The following is a 14652-nucleotide window of genomic DNA, read 5'->3' as shown; positions in this document are numbered from 1 at the left end:
GAAAAAAAACAGGAAAGCCTTTTTTAATTTTTAATTTGTTCAAATTAGTTATACATGACAGTAGAATGCACTTTGACACTTTATGTAGAAATGGAGCACAACCTCTCCTTCCTCTGGCTGAACATGGTGCAGAGTCACACTGATAGTATAATCATACATGAATATAGGGTAATAATATCTGTTTCATTCCACTGTCCGTCTCATCCCCATACCCTCTCCCCTTCCCTCACTCCCCTATGCACAATCCACAGTCCTTTTCTCCCTCCCCCCATCCCATTATGGATCAGCATCCACTTATTAGAGAAAACATTCGGTCTTTGTTTTGGGGGGTTTGGCTTATTTCACTTGTCATGATATTCTCCAATTCCATCCATTTACCATGCAAATGACATAATTTCTTTAAGGCTGAATAATATTCCATTGTGTGTTTATGCCACATCTTTATCCATTCATCTGTTGAAGGACATCTAGGTTGGTTTCATAGTTTTGCTATTGTGAGTTGAACTGCTATAAACATTGATGTGGCTGCGTCACTATAGTATGCTGATTTTAAATCCTTTGGGTATAAACAAAGGAGTTGCATTAGCTGGGTCAAATAGTGGTTCCATTCCAAGTTTTCTGAGGAATCTCCATACTGAATGAAAGCCTTTTTTTATGTTGGAATAAACAGAGCAAGAAAAAATGTATTTGGGGTAATGAAAAAAATTGATTTGCTCTTTGGAATATTGCATATACAGCCATTTAACCTGCCTATAAATAATACACCGTGAGCTTCTACTTACCTCCATTAATGTTTTAGACCTTAGAATTCTAAACCTTTGGCTCAATGTCATGTAAAAGTACAATTTCTGCATTAAGTAATCAAGGATTAAAACAAAAAAAAAAATCTATGACCATAAGGCTGTATGTTGGTAATTAGCAGTATAGGGAATAGATATAAAAACTATGTAAAAATTTTTAAAACTCTATAAAAAATATAGTAAAATAGTTACATTTAAAGAGAAAAATGAAGAGATGAGCAAAGAATGTACACAAGTATCTGTAACTAGTTCATAACTACAGGAATAAAGAGAAGGCATTTTGATAGCTTGAGAACTGCCAAACGGCTATAATAAGATTTCATATTTGAAATGTGCACAATTACTAACACATTTTAAAATTCCAAAATTGTCTGTTTGAAGATCAGAAAGTATAAATGACATGCAGAAAAACTAAAAGTCTAGCAGAGAATCCCAAATAAATCATTGTTTATCATTGCTATTTTAGAAAAGCAAAATAAAAGTATTCTCTACTTGGAATTCTTATGCAGTGTTTTCCTTAACATGTCGCACTACTTGACTTAAAATTAAGAAATACAAAAGATATGACATGAAGAAACTGTAGGACATTTCATTGGTATCTGTGTTGCCATCTGAGACTTCACTGAGAGTTTGATTCTCTCTTCCAGTTCCGAACCTTTGACCCCTGTAAACAGCTGTGGTGCAGCCATCCTGATAACCCCTACTTTTGTAAGACTAAAAAGGGACCCCCACTTGATGGGACTGAATGTGCTGCTGGAAAAGTGAGTATATCTATCTATACAATGCCGATTTATGATATGTTGAGTGGTAATTTTTAAGTCTGGCAAATGACAAACATAGCTGTGCTGTCATTTTCATGGAAACCATAGTACCTGAGGTTTTGTTATGGAAATGCAATGTTTTAGTCAGCTTTTTCACTGCTGTGACCAGCAGACACGACAAGAACAACTTAGAGGAGAAAAAGGTTATTTAGGGCTCCTGGTTTCAGAGGTCTCAGTCCATAGATGGCCAACTCCATTGCTCTGGGCCCAAGGTAAGACAGAACACCATGGCAAGAGTGTGGTGGAAGAAAGTGTATCAGGACATGGAACTAGGAAGCAGAGGGAGCCTTCTTCTCTCACCAAGGATATACCCCAAAAGCCGCCCATTGACCCACCTCCTCCAGCTACAGCCTAGCTTGCCTAGAGTTACCACCCAGTTAATCCATACCAACAGATTAATGAATTGATTAGGTTAAAACTCTCATTTCACTTCAAAACTTTCTTGAATTGTCTTATACAGTGGGGACACCTAATATCTAAGCCATAACATACAGTATGATAATGTGCTGGTTTCCTGTGACTGCTATAATAAATTGCCCTATGCTTGGTAACTTAAAACACCAGAAATCTATTTCCTCAGAGTTCTGAATGCCAGAAGTCCAAAATCAGCTTCACTGAACTTAAATGAGTGGGTGGGCAGGGTCATACTCCCTCCAAAAGCTCCAAGGGAGAATCTGTCCCTTGCCTCTTCCAGCTTCCTGTTTCCATCCACATTCCTGATTTGTGGCTCACTACTCCTTCTGCAGTCTCTGCTTCTGTGTGAAATCTCCCCTCCCACCCCCCCCTGTGTTATAAGTAATGGCATTTGGGACCCACTGAGTAATGCAGAATAATCTCCCCACATGAGATCCTTAATTTAATCACATTTGCAAAGACCCTTTTTCCAAATAAGTTAACATTTACAAGTCCAGGGACTAGAATCTGTCATCTTTGAGACCACCATTCAGCCCACTACAGATAGAATGGGAGGAAACAGCTCTGCAGCATCTCTGGCCCCCTGCTAGTGGGATTTGATTTACTTGCTGGCATCCCATTACTTGTGAAAGTTGCCCAGAAATAAAGTAATGTGAATTTATACAGAAGATTTGGCCTCGCTCCTTGGGGAAAGATGCCCAGAGGTTTTAAATCTCAAATTGTGTAGTCAGGATTGAATGCTCAGATACTGGCGGCAGACCAAGCTATGCTACTCATAAGGGCAGAGATCCCAAAATAAAGGCATGTTAAAAACTCAAGTTGAAGAGCTCTGACTAGTTTAGAAGTAAGAGATTGTAGACAGGACCAAAAGCTGGCAAAGAAAATTAACACAGCTTTGAGTTCTTTTAAAAGGTTGACTTCAGATGTGTATAAACTGTACTTGTGATGAGAATCATGCATAATAATAAAACCCATCATTACAAATACCTGTATTATGTTAGGCATGATGCCAAATAACATTATTTATAGTATTTGGCTTTGGAAAAATTCATTATCACAGACTTTTGACTAAAATCAAGAGCAATAATGAGTTAATTAATTTTTGTTTTATTAAAATTATTATTTAATCAACTCTCAACATCCAACTCCTCTAAATATAACTGTGTTGTAATTAAATTTACAAAAGTTTAGTTTAGACAGACACTTATTGTATATAGTATGGAAAAGCAGATCAAAATGTTGTAAAGGAAAGTAATGCCTTTGACAATCTTCTGTATTCTGGGCACCATATGCATGGTGCTCTGGTATGAGAGTTTAGTAGTCCCACTGTTCGCTTCTAGGTCGGATGACCTTCAACTACTCATGAACATTCTGGGCCTTACTTTTCCTCATTTAAAAGGTGAATATATTTATATCACCTATATTTCTTTCAGAACAATTTGTGAATTAAAATTTTATAAAGTTTACTTATAAAAGTCTAAAATTTTATTGCTTACTTATTAAAATTGCTTTGAAAGCAGAGCTAGATATGGTGGTGCATGCCTGTAATCCCAGTGACTCCAGAAGCTGAGGCAGGAAGATAGCAAATTCAAGGCCAGCCTTAGCAGTTAGTGAAGCCCGAAGCAACTTGAGTGAGACTCTGCCTCAAAATAGAAGGATCTGGGGATGTGGGTTAGTGATTAGCACCCCTGGGTTCAATCACTGATACTAAAAAAAAAAAAAAAAAAGAAAAGAAAAAAGTGCCTTGACAGCCAAATATTATGATTTTGGGTATGTTATGTTATTTATTTTTTAAGTCCAGATGTATATTTTCATACCTTGAGATGATGGTAGGTAGCAAGAGATAAAGGGTGGAATAGTATCAACTGGGCAAGGTGGGTGCCCAGAAAATTATTGGTGCCTGATAGTCACTGGTGAATATATCATTTAAAAACTTGTCTGGATGGATGCTGTATTAGTTTTCATTTTAACTTTATACTTAAAAAATTCAAGTCTAAGTTCCCCTCTGTTAGGGTATCTTGGGATGGTGTAATTGCTTTTGGATATCTTAAAGGCATCTCCACATGGAAGATAAAAGAAAGAAAGAAATGAAAATCTTCAAATAGGGGTTCTTGAATAACTTCAGCTTCAATGTCTGCATGATTTTCATAATTGCCTTTTGTCATCTTCCTAAGTGGTGCTATAAGGGTCATTGCATGTGGAAGAATGCTAATCAACAAAAACAAGATGGTAATTGGGGATCATGGACAAAATTTGGCTCCTGTTCGCGGACATGTGGAACTGGTGTTCGTTTCCGAACCCGCCAGTGCAATAATCCCATGTAAGTATAATCCCTATAATTCTTGTTATTTTTGAATAGACTAGAAAATGCTGTCATGTGATTAATATTCTGTTTCATGAAGTGAATGAAAAATATAGGACATAAAAACAAATTGTTCACAGTTCCTAAACCAGTGTCACTTTTGGATAGTGGTCATTTATCAATCTTATGAAAAGTAGTCAAGGATGAAGATGAGGAGCTGGAATGAAGATTAGAGATTTTTTAAGAAATTGATGTTTGAGAATATTAAGGACTCGTTCATCATGGGTAGGTGTAGTTGCTTCAGAGTAAGGCAATAGAAAGATGGTGAGGGACAGCCAAGGAACTATTGGGGGGAAGGTATTCATTAATTCACCCAGACTAAAAGTTTATCCCGAGTCCCTATTGTATGCTCAGCAAACTTTATTTTCTAAAGAAAAAGAATAATGTAATTATTGAATATTATATTCTTCTTGGTCTACCATTTAGCATCTAGGCAGCTCCCTCTTTTTATTTCTGGCTGCAGGATGTCTTTGAGCATGTCTTTGATAAAGACTATCAGGTGCCACATGCCTGTGTGCATGGGAAGAAATGATGGTTGTGTAGGAAAAGAAACAAAAACAACCAAAATGCCAATAATAAAAACAGCTAGGGTTCGCTATGAGCCAGAGTCTAGTCTAAGTGCTTTAAATATGTTATCTTATTTAATACAGACAACTTTGTCTGTGGAAGATAGTATTACTTTTTCATTTTACATAAGAGGAGATGGAGACAGAGAGCTATGATCAAAGTTTGAGTTACAGCCACATGTTTTATACATGGAAGACAATAAAACTTTCTTGTATCCGTATATATGCTTTCAGTTTCTTCAATACACTTTTGCTCAGCATTTGAAATATACTGCTTAAAAAGCTGATTTGAGTTTTGGGGTATTTTACTCTGCAGCAGGGAGAGAAGGGTGCTTTGGGAAGGGACTGGAATTAGAAAGTATGAGTTCATCCACTTTGTGCTGGCATCTTGGAAGTTCTGGCTTTCTGCCCTTAAGCCCTGTGTCTGCAAGCCTCAAGTTGGACCAAAGCCAAACGGCCTTTTGAAATGTTGTCTTTTCTTTAGGCCCATCAATGGTGGTCAGGATTGTCCTGGTGTTAATTTTGAGTATCAGCTTTGTAATACTGAAGAATGCCAAAAACACTTTGAGGACTTCAGAGCGCAGCAGTGCCAGCAGCGTAACTCCCACTTTGAATACCAGAATACCAAACACCACTGGTTGCCATATGAACATCCCGACTGTGAGTACAGTCCCACCCTTTCCTGCTGTGTGGATGGTCACTTCAGAGTTTAAGCTTTGCCAACACCAACCCCTTGGACTCTTGATCCTGACTTGGTAACTTAGGAAACGTGGTGCTTCTAGGGGCAAGGCCTTCTGTGTTTCCAAGGACAAGGTTGAAGTTCTGTTTCTCTAGAGAGGAAGGAAGGTCCTGGAAAATAGCACTATCCTGATCCCCAGTGAAATGGCCAATGGGAAGTGACGCCAGGGAGAGATGCTGAATTTCCTGATTTAACTCAAATCTTTCTACTAAGAAATGCTTCTAGCTTGGTGTGATCTTTCTTTTCAGAATATCTAGAGAAAAATATAGTTCTTTTACAGTTGAATCAGGCAGGACATAAGGAAAAGACCATTATTTAATAACAAAAGGTGCTTTATAACCTTGAACTTTTGTACTATAAACCAGTTATTTAAGGGGCTGGGGTTGTGGCCCAGTGGTAGAGTGCTTGCCTAGCATGCATGGGGCACTGGGTTCGATCCTCAGCACCACATAAAAAAATAAAATAAAATAAAGATATTTTAAAAAACTAGTTATTTAAAACTATTCTAATTACACTTGAATTATTGACTAAATATATTTCTTATTTCAGTGATTAAAAAAAAGATGCTTATCATGTGACATGATGCACTACTGGATTCAGTTTAGAACTCTTTCAAAAGAAAGGTGAATGCATATAGGAATTGAAAATTGTGATGCATTTAGAACAGATGTATTATTTTTATTTATTTTGATGAAGTTAGTCACATAAATTATGTTTAATTAATGAGATTCCATAAGAGGCAGAAACTATATTAACTGATTGGGTCAGACTAAAAGGAAACCCTTTCAGAGTTCTGAACATTGCTTAAACAAAATTTGAATTAAAGTTTATTGAAGATCTGTGTTGAAATCTAGGGTTGCTATTCAGCCTGGTTTTCCTGGGCCAGTCTCAGTGTACACCTGTCGTTCCTGCTCAAATATTAGTGGAGTCCCCTTTCACGCTCAGACAAATCATAAATCACACTAAAGTAAATATGCCAAATATGCATATTGGCATGTTTGTACTTTTCTCCTGCTCTGAATTTTATGTATTTATATAGTACTTGTTTTGTTTTCAGGAACCCATATTGAAACTTGATATTTTAAAAATAAACTATACACTTCACACATTCTGTTTTATGTGAATTGTTGATTTTATCTCCCCTCCTTATGCAGCCAAGAAAAGATGCCACCTTTACTGTCAGTCTAGAGAGACTGGAGATGTTGTTTACATGAAACAGCTGGTACACGATGGAACTCGCTGTTCTTACAAGGACCCATACAGTGTATGCGTGCGAGGAGAGTGTGTGGTGAGTTGCGCTTGCTTTCTCAAAAGTTTCCTATGGTACCATGTGATTCTATGTAATAGTAATGTTATTCATAAGCATATACACTGTTTTCAGCTGATACTTATCTGGGAAGTTAGCCTGTTTAAAGTTCAGTACATAAATAATTTGGGGAGAAATTATACCTACAGAAATCAATCCTTGGTCACTGGTAAAATTAAGAGTTAAATAATTTTTCTAATTTTCAGCCAAGTGCCTTTTCTAAATAATGAATGCCTCTAGGCTGAGAATATAAGAGGGAACAATGCATTTGCTTTAAGTATTTTACTAGGAGTGTCTGACATTAATATCCAAGATTTTTTTTAAATCCAATATTGTTTATTTTTTTATTATTTGTTTACAAGATAATACAACTGGGCATGGTGGCACACACTTGTAATCTCAGTGACTCAGCAGACTGAGGCAGGAGAATCACAAGTTCAAGGCCAGCCTCAGCAACTTAGCAAGGCCCTAAGCAACTTAGTGAGACCCTCTCTCAAAATAAAAAATAAAAAGGGCTGGGGATGTTTCTCTCTGGATAAGCAACCCTGGGTTCAATCTCCATTATCAAAAAAAAAAAAAAAAAGAAAGAAAGAAAAGAAAAGAACAAAGAAAAGAAAGAAACAAAAGATAATACAATATTTCTTTCTCCCTCTTTCACTTTCTAATTGATCTGAAGCTTAAACATTGAATTCCACATGAGAACAAAATGTAGAGAAACAAACAAAAAACGAAACTATTTTTATTCCATTTACTCTCTTTATCTCTCTTTTTGTGGTATTTGGGATTGAAATTGTAGGTACTTTACCACTGAGCTAGATCCCCATTCCTTATTTTATTTTGAGACACTGTCTCACTAATTGCCAATGGTGGCTTCAATCTTTGCAATCCTCCTGCCTCAGCCTCCCAAAGTGCTGGGATTACAGGAGTGTGCCACCAAGCCCAGTTTAATCTCTTTTAAAAAATGTTCAGGTGCTCGGTTAAATTAATATGAAATTATCCTTGTCAACTGAAACACTGCTTTTAACATCCATTTCCTTATTACTTCAATAAAACCAAAATATTTATTAGGTCTCCAGTGTGCAGATGCCTCATTAGTTAAACTAAACTGTTCTTGAAAGTAAATGTCTTAGTCCATTCTGTGCTTCTATAACAAAATACCCCAGATGGGATCATTTATAAAGAAAACATTTGTTTCTCTCATGTTTCTGTAAACTGGGAAGACCAACGGCATAATGCTAGCACTGGCTTGGCATCTGATGAGAGACTCCATGGGGCATCATTCCATGGCAGAGGTGGAAGGGAAAAAGGCCACATGCACCAAAGAGAACAAGAGGAAGTCACTTTTATCACTGTCATAATAATTGAGCATTCACATGATAGTAACATTAATTTGTCCAGGAAGGCAGAGCTATCAGGGCCTAATTACATCTTATTAGGCCAAGCCTCCCCAACCTGCCAAATTAGAGATTAAGTTCCCAACACATAATTATTGAGAAGTACACATACAGACCATAGGTAGACTATGTGTCTTATTCACCTTTTACCTCCCACAATATCTAATACATTAACTATGTTGTCATTTTTCCTGCCCATTTTCATGCCGAATGTATGAGTACAGGATATATGTACAGCATTGTCCTACAACCAATTCATTTAAGGATCTTCCCCAGTCCAGAAAACCTTCAGTGGTTTTCTATTAATTAATGTGAAGATGAAAACTATATATGGTTAAGATTTTCCACAGCATGTGCTCTGCAAATCTTTCACTGTTCTGATATGAGGCAACACTAGCCTTCCACTGCCTTAAGTATGGCTTTAAATATTGATATCTGGACTACTTTCCATGAACTTATCTTTACCCTAGCTTTGTTTTGACCCCTCTGCACTCCTGAAATTCCTTTACACTATGTTTTCTTAAGGGTCCTAAGAAAGTCTCCAGTACTTTAATGAAATTTTGTCTTACATCTTAATTACCTTTTCTTTTCTTTTCCTAATTAAGTTTAAAAGATGGCACCAATATACAACTCACTTTATATTCATTTTATACATATGAATGCAACATGGAAAAATCCAATGCTATTTTTTTTTTTTTTTTGGTCCTCCCTAGCATCAGCTACATCTGTGCTCAATAAATACTCATTTGATGATTAGGACAATTTATGATGGGGAAAATACTTCAGTGTACTGGGGAAACTTGTCCTTTATTTACTAGACTACAGTTATTTAACTTCACACTAGTTTTTTAAAAGACTGAGGTGTGAAAAATAAGACTTAAGGGGAAGTTTGGTGTGAACTTGCTGTGAGCTGTGATTAACAAATGATCCACCATTCTCTGGATGTTGTTTTCTACTTGACGACATTGAAATCAACTACATTTAATATCTTCTCTTCCCAGAAAGTGGGCTGTGATAAAGAGATTGGTTCCAACAAGGTTGAGGATAAATGTGGTGTCTGTGGAGGAGATAACTCCCATTGTCGAACTGTGAAGGGGACATTTACCAGGACTCCCAGGAAGCTCGGTAAGATGAGGGCCTTTGTGAATCTCTGTCCTTCCCTATGACCTGTCCTTTGCAATAAACATGACCCAAAAGTGATTTATTCAAATCACATTTTAAGGAACTATTTAAAAAAATTTTTTTAAAAATTTTACTAAATTCATGCTCCTTTGCATTTATGAGAAAATTATAGACTAAATTTGGACAAGGAACAAAGTCAATATCAATTATAATAGTTAGCTAAAAATTGTGTTATTTTACTTTTTTAAAAAAACGCAGATGTAATCAGAATGAATGGTTATTTCAAATTTATGTTGCACTTAAAATTGTTGACCCGGAGTGAGAAAAATTTTTATAAAACTTTAAATATAATCTTTAAAATGTTATTTTCGTTTCACTTCTTTTTATTTTAAAAGTGAACAATTTTATCCTACTTGTGAACCTATGAATTTAGGGTCTATATTTCATATGCTTTAAAAATGTTTACTCTAAACAAAATTGAGATGCCACCAAAAAATAAGCAGACATATAACTGATCATATTTGTGAGCTTTTGGACTTGTTCCACCATCAATAACTTGGAGTTAGATACACACTGCAAGTTCAAAAGGTGGAACAAAAAGCTGTCTGTATTCAACAAATAATATGGAAAAATATTTGTAATTTCATAATGTTCATCAGAATATAAGATTTGATACAAATTCTTATAAAGATATTTATTACTAAATAATCTCTTGACTTTGTAACAAATATTCAATTATTCATTAAGTATTTATTTGGCAAAGGCTTCTGGGAATTCAACATTTAAAGATGAATTCCATATGGTATTTTCTTGAGAAGATTCTCTGGTATCTTCCAAAGCACTTTCAGTTCAGTATCTTACAGAACAATAGAACACAAAACAAAAACAATCAGAAAGAATTGGGTTGATTCTAAGTTCATTGTCATGGTGGTAATTTTTCATTTTGTAGAAGAAAAGAAAGTATAAAATAGTCATCATCCAAATGGAAAATTCTCATAGTCCTTTTTGCTCCTCTTATACCTTAGACACCCAACTCAAGTCATTTTCCACGCACATTAGCTTTGCTACATATTCAAATGTACTTCTCTTAGACATCCTCTAGTCTAGTTATTGGTGTCTTTGCTATGCCTGTGTGATAAATTACCATGGTTTGTACTTTGAAATTGTTAAAAGACAAATACTGCCATTTCTGGCTGATGGTATTATTTTAATAAAGCAAAAATAATTTAAAATGTAAGTATATATGTGTGTGTGTGTGTGTGTTAACACACATACACACGCACACACACACACACACACATATATATATATATATATATATATACACACACACATGTTTAGATGAAACCAAGTTTAATTTTCTCCATATTGCTATGAAATAATGAACTGCATTTGTTTTATTGGAGTTGTATGTTATTATTTTGTTTTGTATGTAAAATAATTAATTTGTTTTGCTTTCAGAGTGAATTAATATAAGGAAAAAAGTTTTTCCACTATCATTCATTCTATTTTATATGCAATTATAAGGTAGTGATACTGTTTTCAGATACTGCAAAAACAGCTAAACCTGTGAATTAACATCAAAAGAACACGAAAAAGTGTTCATCAGTCATACAGATTCAAACTGTTCAAAGATAATCTAACATCCATTTCTGTGTACGAATGTTGTCATCGAAGTCATTCAATAGACTAATTAACCTTTTCCAACAGGGAAACATTTAAGCAAGAGATGCCATAAAGAATTCAAGTTGCTGGAAAATGAAATCTGCAAGTATTCAACTTCAAATCACCTATATCATTTTTCATTCATGCTTAGTCTTATGTTCATTGACTATTAACAGTTTATTGGCATTAGCTAACTATTAAAAATGTATTTTTATTTCAACATATAAAATCATAGAACATATTTTATATCTCATGAAATATATAGAGAGAAAGCTTATGGCATAGTCAATGAAACAGCAAGACTTCGATAAACATGAAACCTCCACTAATTAAAGACATTTTATTTAAGGGAAGACAAGAGGCGCTTTCACCTTACCCAGAGGAGCTCGTAATATTTCTCTTGCTGAAACAAGAGAAGCTAAAAATGTACTGGGTAAGTTGTACCAAACTGCAGAAAGATGGGCATCCATAAATGGCATCAAGCTGTTTTGCTGTAGCTAGCATCTTAAGCATGTTACTTATAGCCATTGCATACTCAGACAAACATGGTACATTTCATGTGTTGGACTTTACAGTTGTAGCTAAGGTGCTGAAAATGCTAATCCCAAAAATGACCACTTCATTTACCTAGTACACTAATAAATATTGGAAAACAGTTAAATAAATGTACCTATAGTATCAATGATACATTGGCAAATGACAAAAATGTTTTTCTTTCCTGATAACTTCAACAATTGTGTATTGATAATTGAATTGCCATCAATACTCATCCTGTATTATATGAATGAGATGTTTTACAACCTACTAAAGGGGGTAGGTTGCATAATCTTCCTATATTCATTTATTTTTTATGGAGATAGATACACCTTGGTCCATTTCTCCTGACTATTGATGATTTATAGTTAAATATATGAATCTTCAGTTATCTTACAATAATTTTCAGGTTGTAATAATAATATTTGTCATATATGACATTGGCAGTAATAGCAATGCTGCCTAATTTAAAGCCCAAACAACCAATTAATTTTATTTCTGGCTTAAAAGATCGAGTCAGCGGGCATGTAAAGGCAATTCATGACATAACTTTCAAACACTTTTTAATTGAATGGTTTCGTCAGATTTACAGCACATATTTTAAAACAGTCAATCATAAAATGTGGTAAGCTTTATAATTTACTACTAATCACAAGAAAAATAAAAGCTACTTACCGATTTTTCTTTTGTAATTTTTTTGGAATAAAGTAGGCTTTTAAATATGGAAACATTTCCATAATTGAAAATTTAGTTATTTATTCTTGCCACTTGGGTTTTTTAAATAATACAGAGACAGATAAAATATCTGAAGAAGTTCTCTATCTAAAAACTTCCACTAAAAATTGGCCCCACTTTAAAAGGGTGATTTAGGAAACTAGAATCCCATAGAGGCACACATGAAAGTATAGTATTTGCCTGAACTATTGTTGACACAATTTATAGGTCAACACAAGCATAAATGACTAATAAGTTGGTAACAAGATTAACTTTTTCCTCCTCCTTTCGTGTAAAAACAAAAATTTTCTCTAATCTCATGCAGGATGTCACAAAAGCTACCAATGCTTCGAAGTTAATTTCTGAAACTGCTTCTTTCAGTTTATGGATGCCCTCTTCTGCATGCAGGAGCAGTAAGAATGTAGTGCTCAACTAACCATGGTTATTGCTTTTGTTTTCTTTGCTTTCTTCATTATTTACCACACATGCAAAGGGTACCTTAAGATGTTTGATATACCCCCTGGGGCTAGACATGTGTTAATCCAAGAAGACGAGGCATCTCCTCATATTCTTGGTAAGTAAGCATTTCTGTCTGCTGGAGCTGCGTTAAATATGCACTTAAACCTTGAAATGTCAAAGAAATCACATATATAGGTACATATATATGTGCATATATATGTATGTATATACATATATATGCCAGAATCCAAAAAACATGTAAATGAATTAATTTAATCTTATGTAGGGGCTTGTCATTTCTCTTAACCATTCTCACTTTAAAACAAGAAATATGTCAAAATAAAACTTTAATTTTTTATAGAAATTGAGACTGTTTCATAATTATGTGAGGGGAAAAAACTTGACAAGTTTGTACTTACTATACAATTTTTCTCTGTATTAAGGGTTGTGAAAAAATATATAGTAAAATGTACTAAATTGAGGAATAATATCAGAACAATTCATCGCATTTACGTGGACAAATGAGTTCTGATGTTTTAGTTGATGTCGCAGTACATATAACCCCTTATTTTCATTACATTTTAAGATGTTTGAAGCAACCGTCAGTGAATTTTGCTAGTCTAATGTTAAATTTTCCTAATGTCTGACATGTGTCACATTTTTTTAGTACATATAGATCTATTTGTGTGGATGATTATAATGGCCCAACGAAGATTATTTGCCTTTTTGGAGAGGATTGTGTAGAAAAGTCATTTTAAAAGAGTTTGTTTTTATAGTGTGTATACAAATATAAACAATAATCATATTCCTTGCCCTATTGAAGCACAAAGATTTCTAAAACTAAGGCAACATTGTCAACTGCATGAAAATGTGTAGTAAATTTTCATATGTGCCTTAAAAGTAATGAATTTTTATGGTGCTGCGTAGAATTGAGTTTTTAAAAATATTTATATTATAGTCACTACTAGATGCCATAGCCTCCTAGCAGTCAGCCATAGTTCTTTCCCTAGTGTATAAAACTCTTTAATTGGAATTCAAACTATTATCCTTAGGAAAATTGGACTAGTGTAAAAGCTCAAGAGGAATAAATGGATTTAATTAAGATTACTTATGTTTTCCACACATTGGTAATAGTAATTTATGAACTTTTGTTTTTAAGTTATCATTGTATGCTGATATATATCTCCTAAAGTTAAAATATGATTTATTTTTACTCACTAGAGAACCACTTTATTTGATAAATATATAGATCTATAATACATTAAGAATTCTATCAGCAGCAAGTAGCTTTTTCCAATTCTAAGTAGTGACATGGCCTTGGAATTTTGCATTCATCAGAACTTAAATTATTGTCCTAAATCCTTTCAAGTGTGTTAGGTAGCTATAAATATCATTACCAATTCTGAAGAGATACACTGTAAAGAAATCATCATGTTATATGGCATACTAACATAAATGGTTTATATTAATTATTGGAGAAGTATCCATTATTTTCAAAATGTTCTGGGCTTTCTGAGGAAATGTTTGGAATAACTAAGTTGAGAAACCTTAACCTCTTTGACAATGTTTTCAAATGGGAATATTTGCAAACATTATTTTGCCTCTTTTACCACCTTGCTATTGTTTTTGACTATTAGGAATGCTTATTTAGAGTTTTGGATGCATAACGAAGGAAATGGGAATGATATTAGAACTAACACTCATTGATTGCTTGATACTGACGAAGGAACATAGTCACTAGTTTATAGAATGGGAT

The 14652-nt window shown here is 34.5% G+C and overlaps 1 protein-coding gene across 1 annotated transcript in view; it reads left to right on the top strand.

Annotated features, from left to right (window-relative positions):
- The window catches only part of Adamts3 (ADAM metallopeptidase with thrombospondin type 1 motif 3), a 258179-nt gene that overhangs the window by 223893 nt on the left and 19634 nt on the right, over window positions 1–14652 (top strand). The window contains exons 11-16 of the mRNA XM_046428779.2: window positions 1448–1561; window positions 4210–4355; window positions 5448–5623; window positions 6857–6990; window positions 9404–9527; window positions 12931–13011. Coding sequence (XP_046284735.1) covers window positions 1448–1561; window positions 4210–4355; window positions 5448–5623; window positions 6857–6990; window positions 9404–9527; window positions 12931–13011 — 775 coding nt within the window. The remainder of the gene's footprint in view (window positions 1–1447; window positions 1562–4209; window positions 4356–5447; window positions 5624–6856; window positions 6991–9403; window positions 9528–12930; window positions 13012–14652) is intronic.

This window comes from Marmota monax, unplaced genomic scaffold (assembly GCF_021218885.2).
Source record: "Marmota monax isolate L192 unplaced genomic scaffold, Marmota_monax_Labrador192_F-V1.1 WCK01_AAM20220418_F8-fsc00132, whole genome shotgun sequence".
Taxonomy (NCBI): Eukaryota; Metazoa; Chordata; class Mammalia; order Rodentia; family Sciuridae; genus Marmota; species Marmota monax.
The sequence above is the reverse complement of the archived record's forward strand: the minus strand, read 5'-3'. Positions and strand labels throughout refer to the sequence as shown.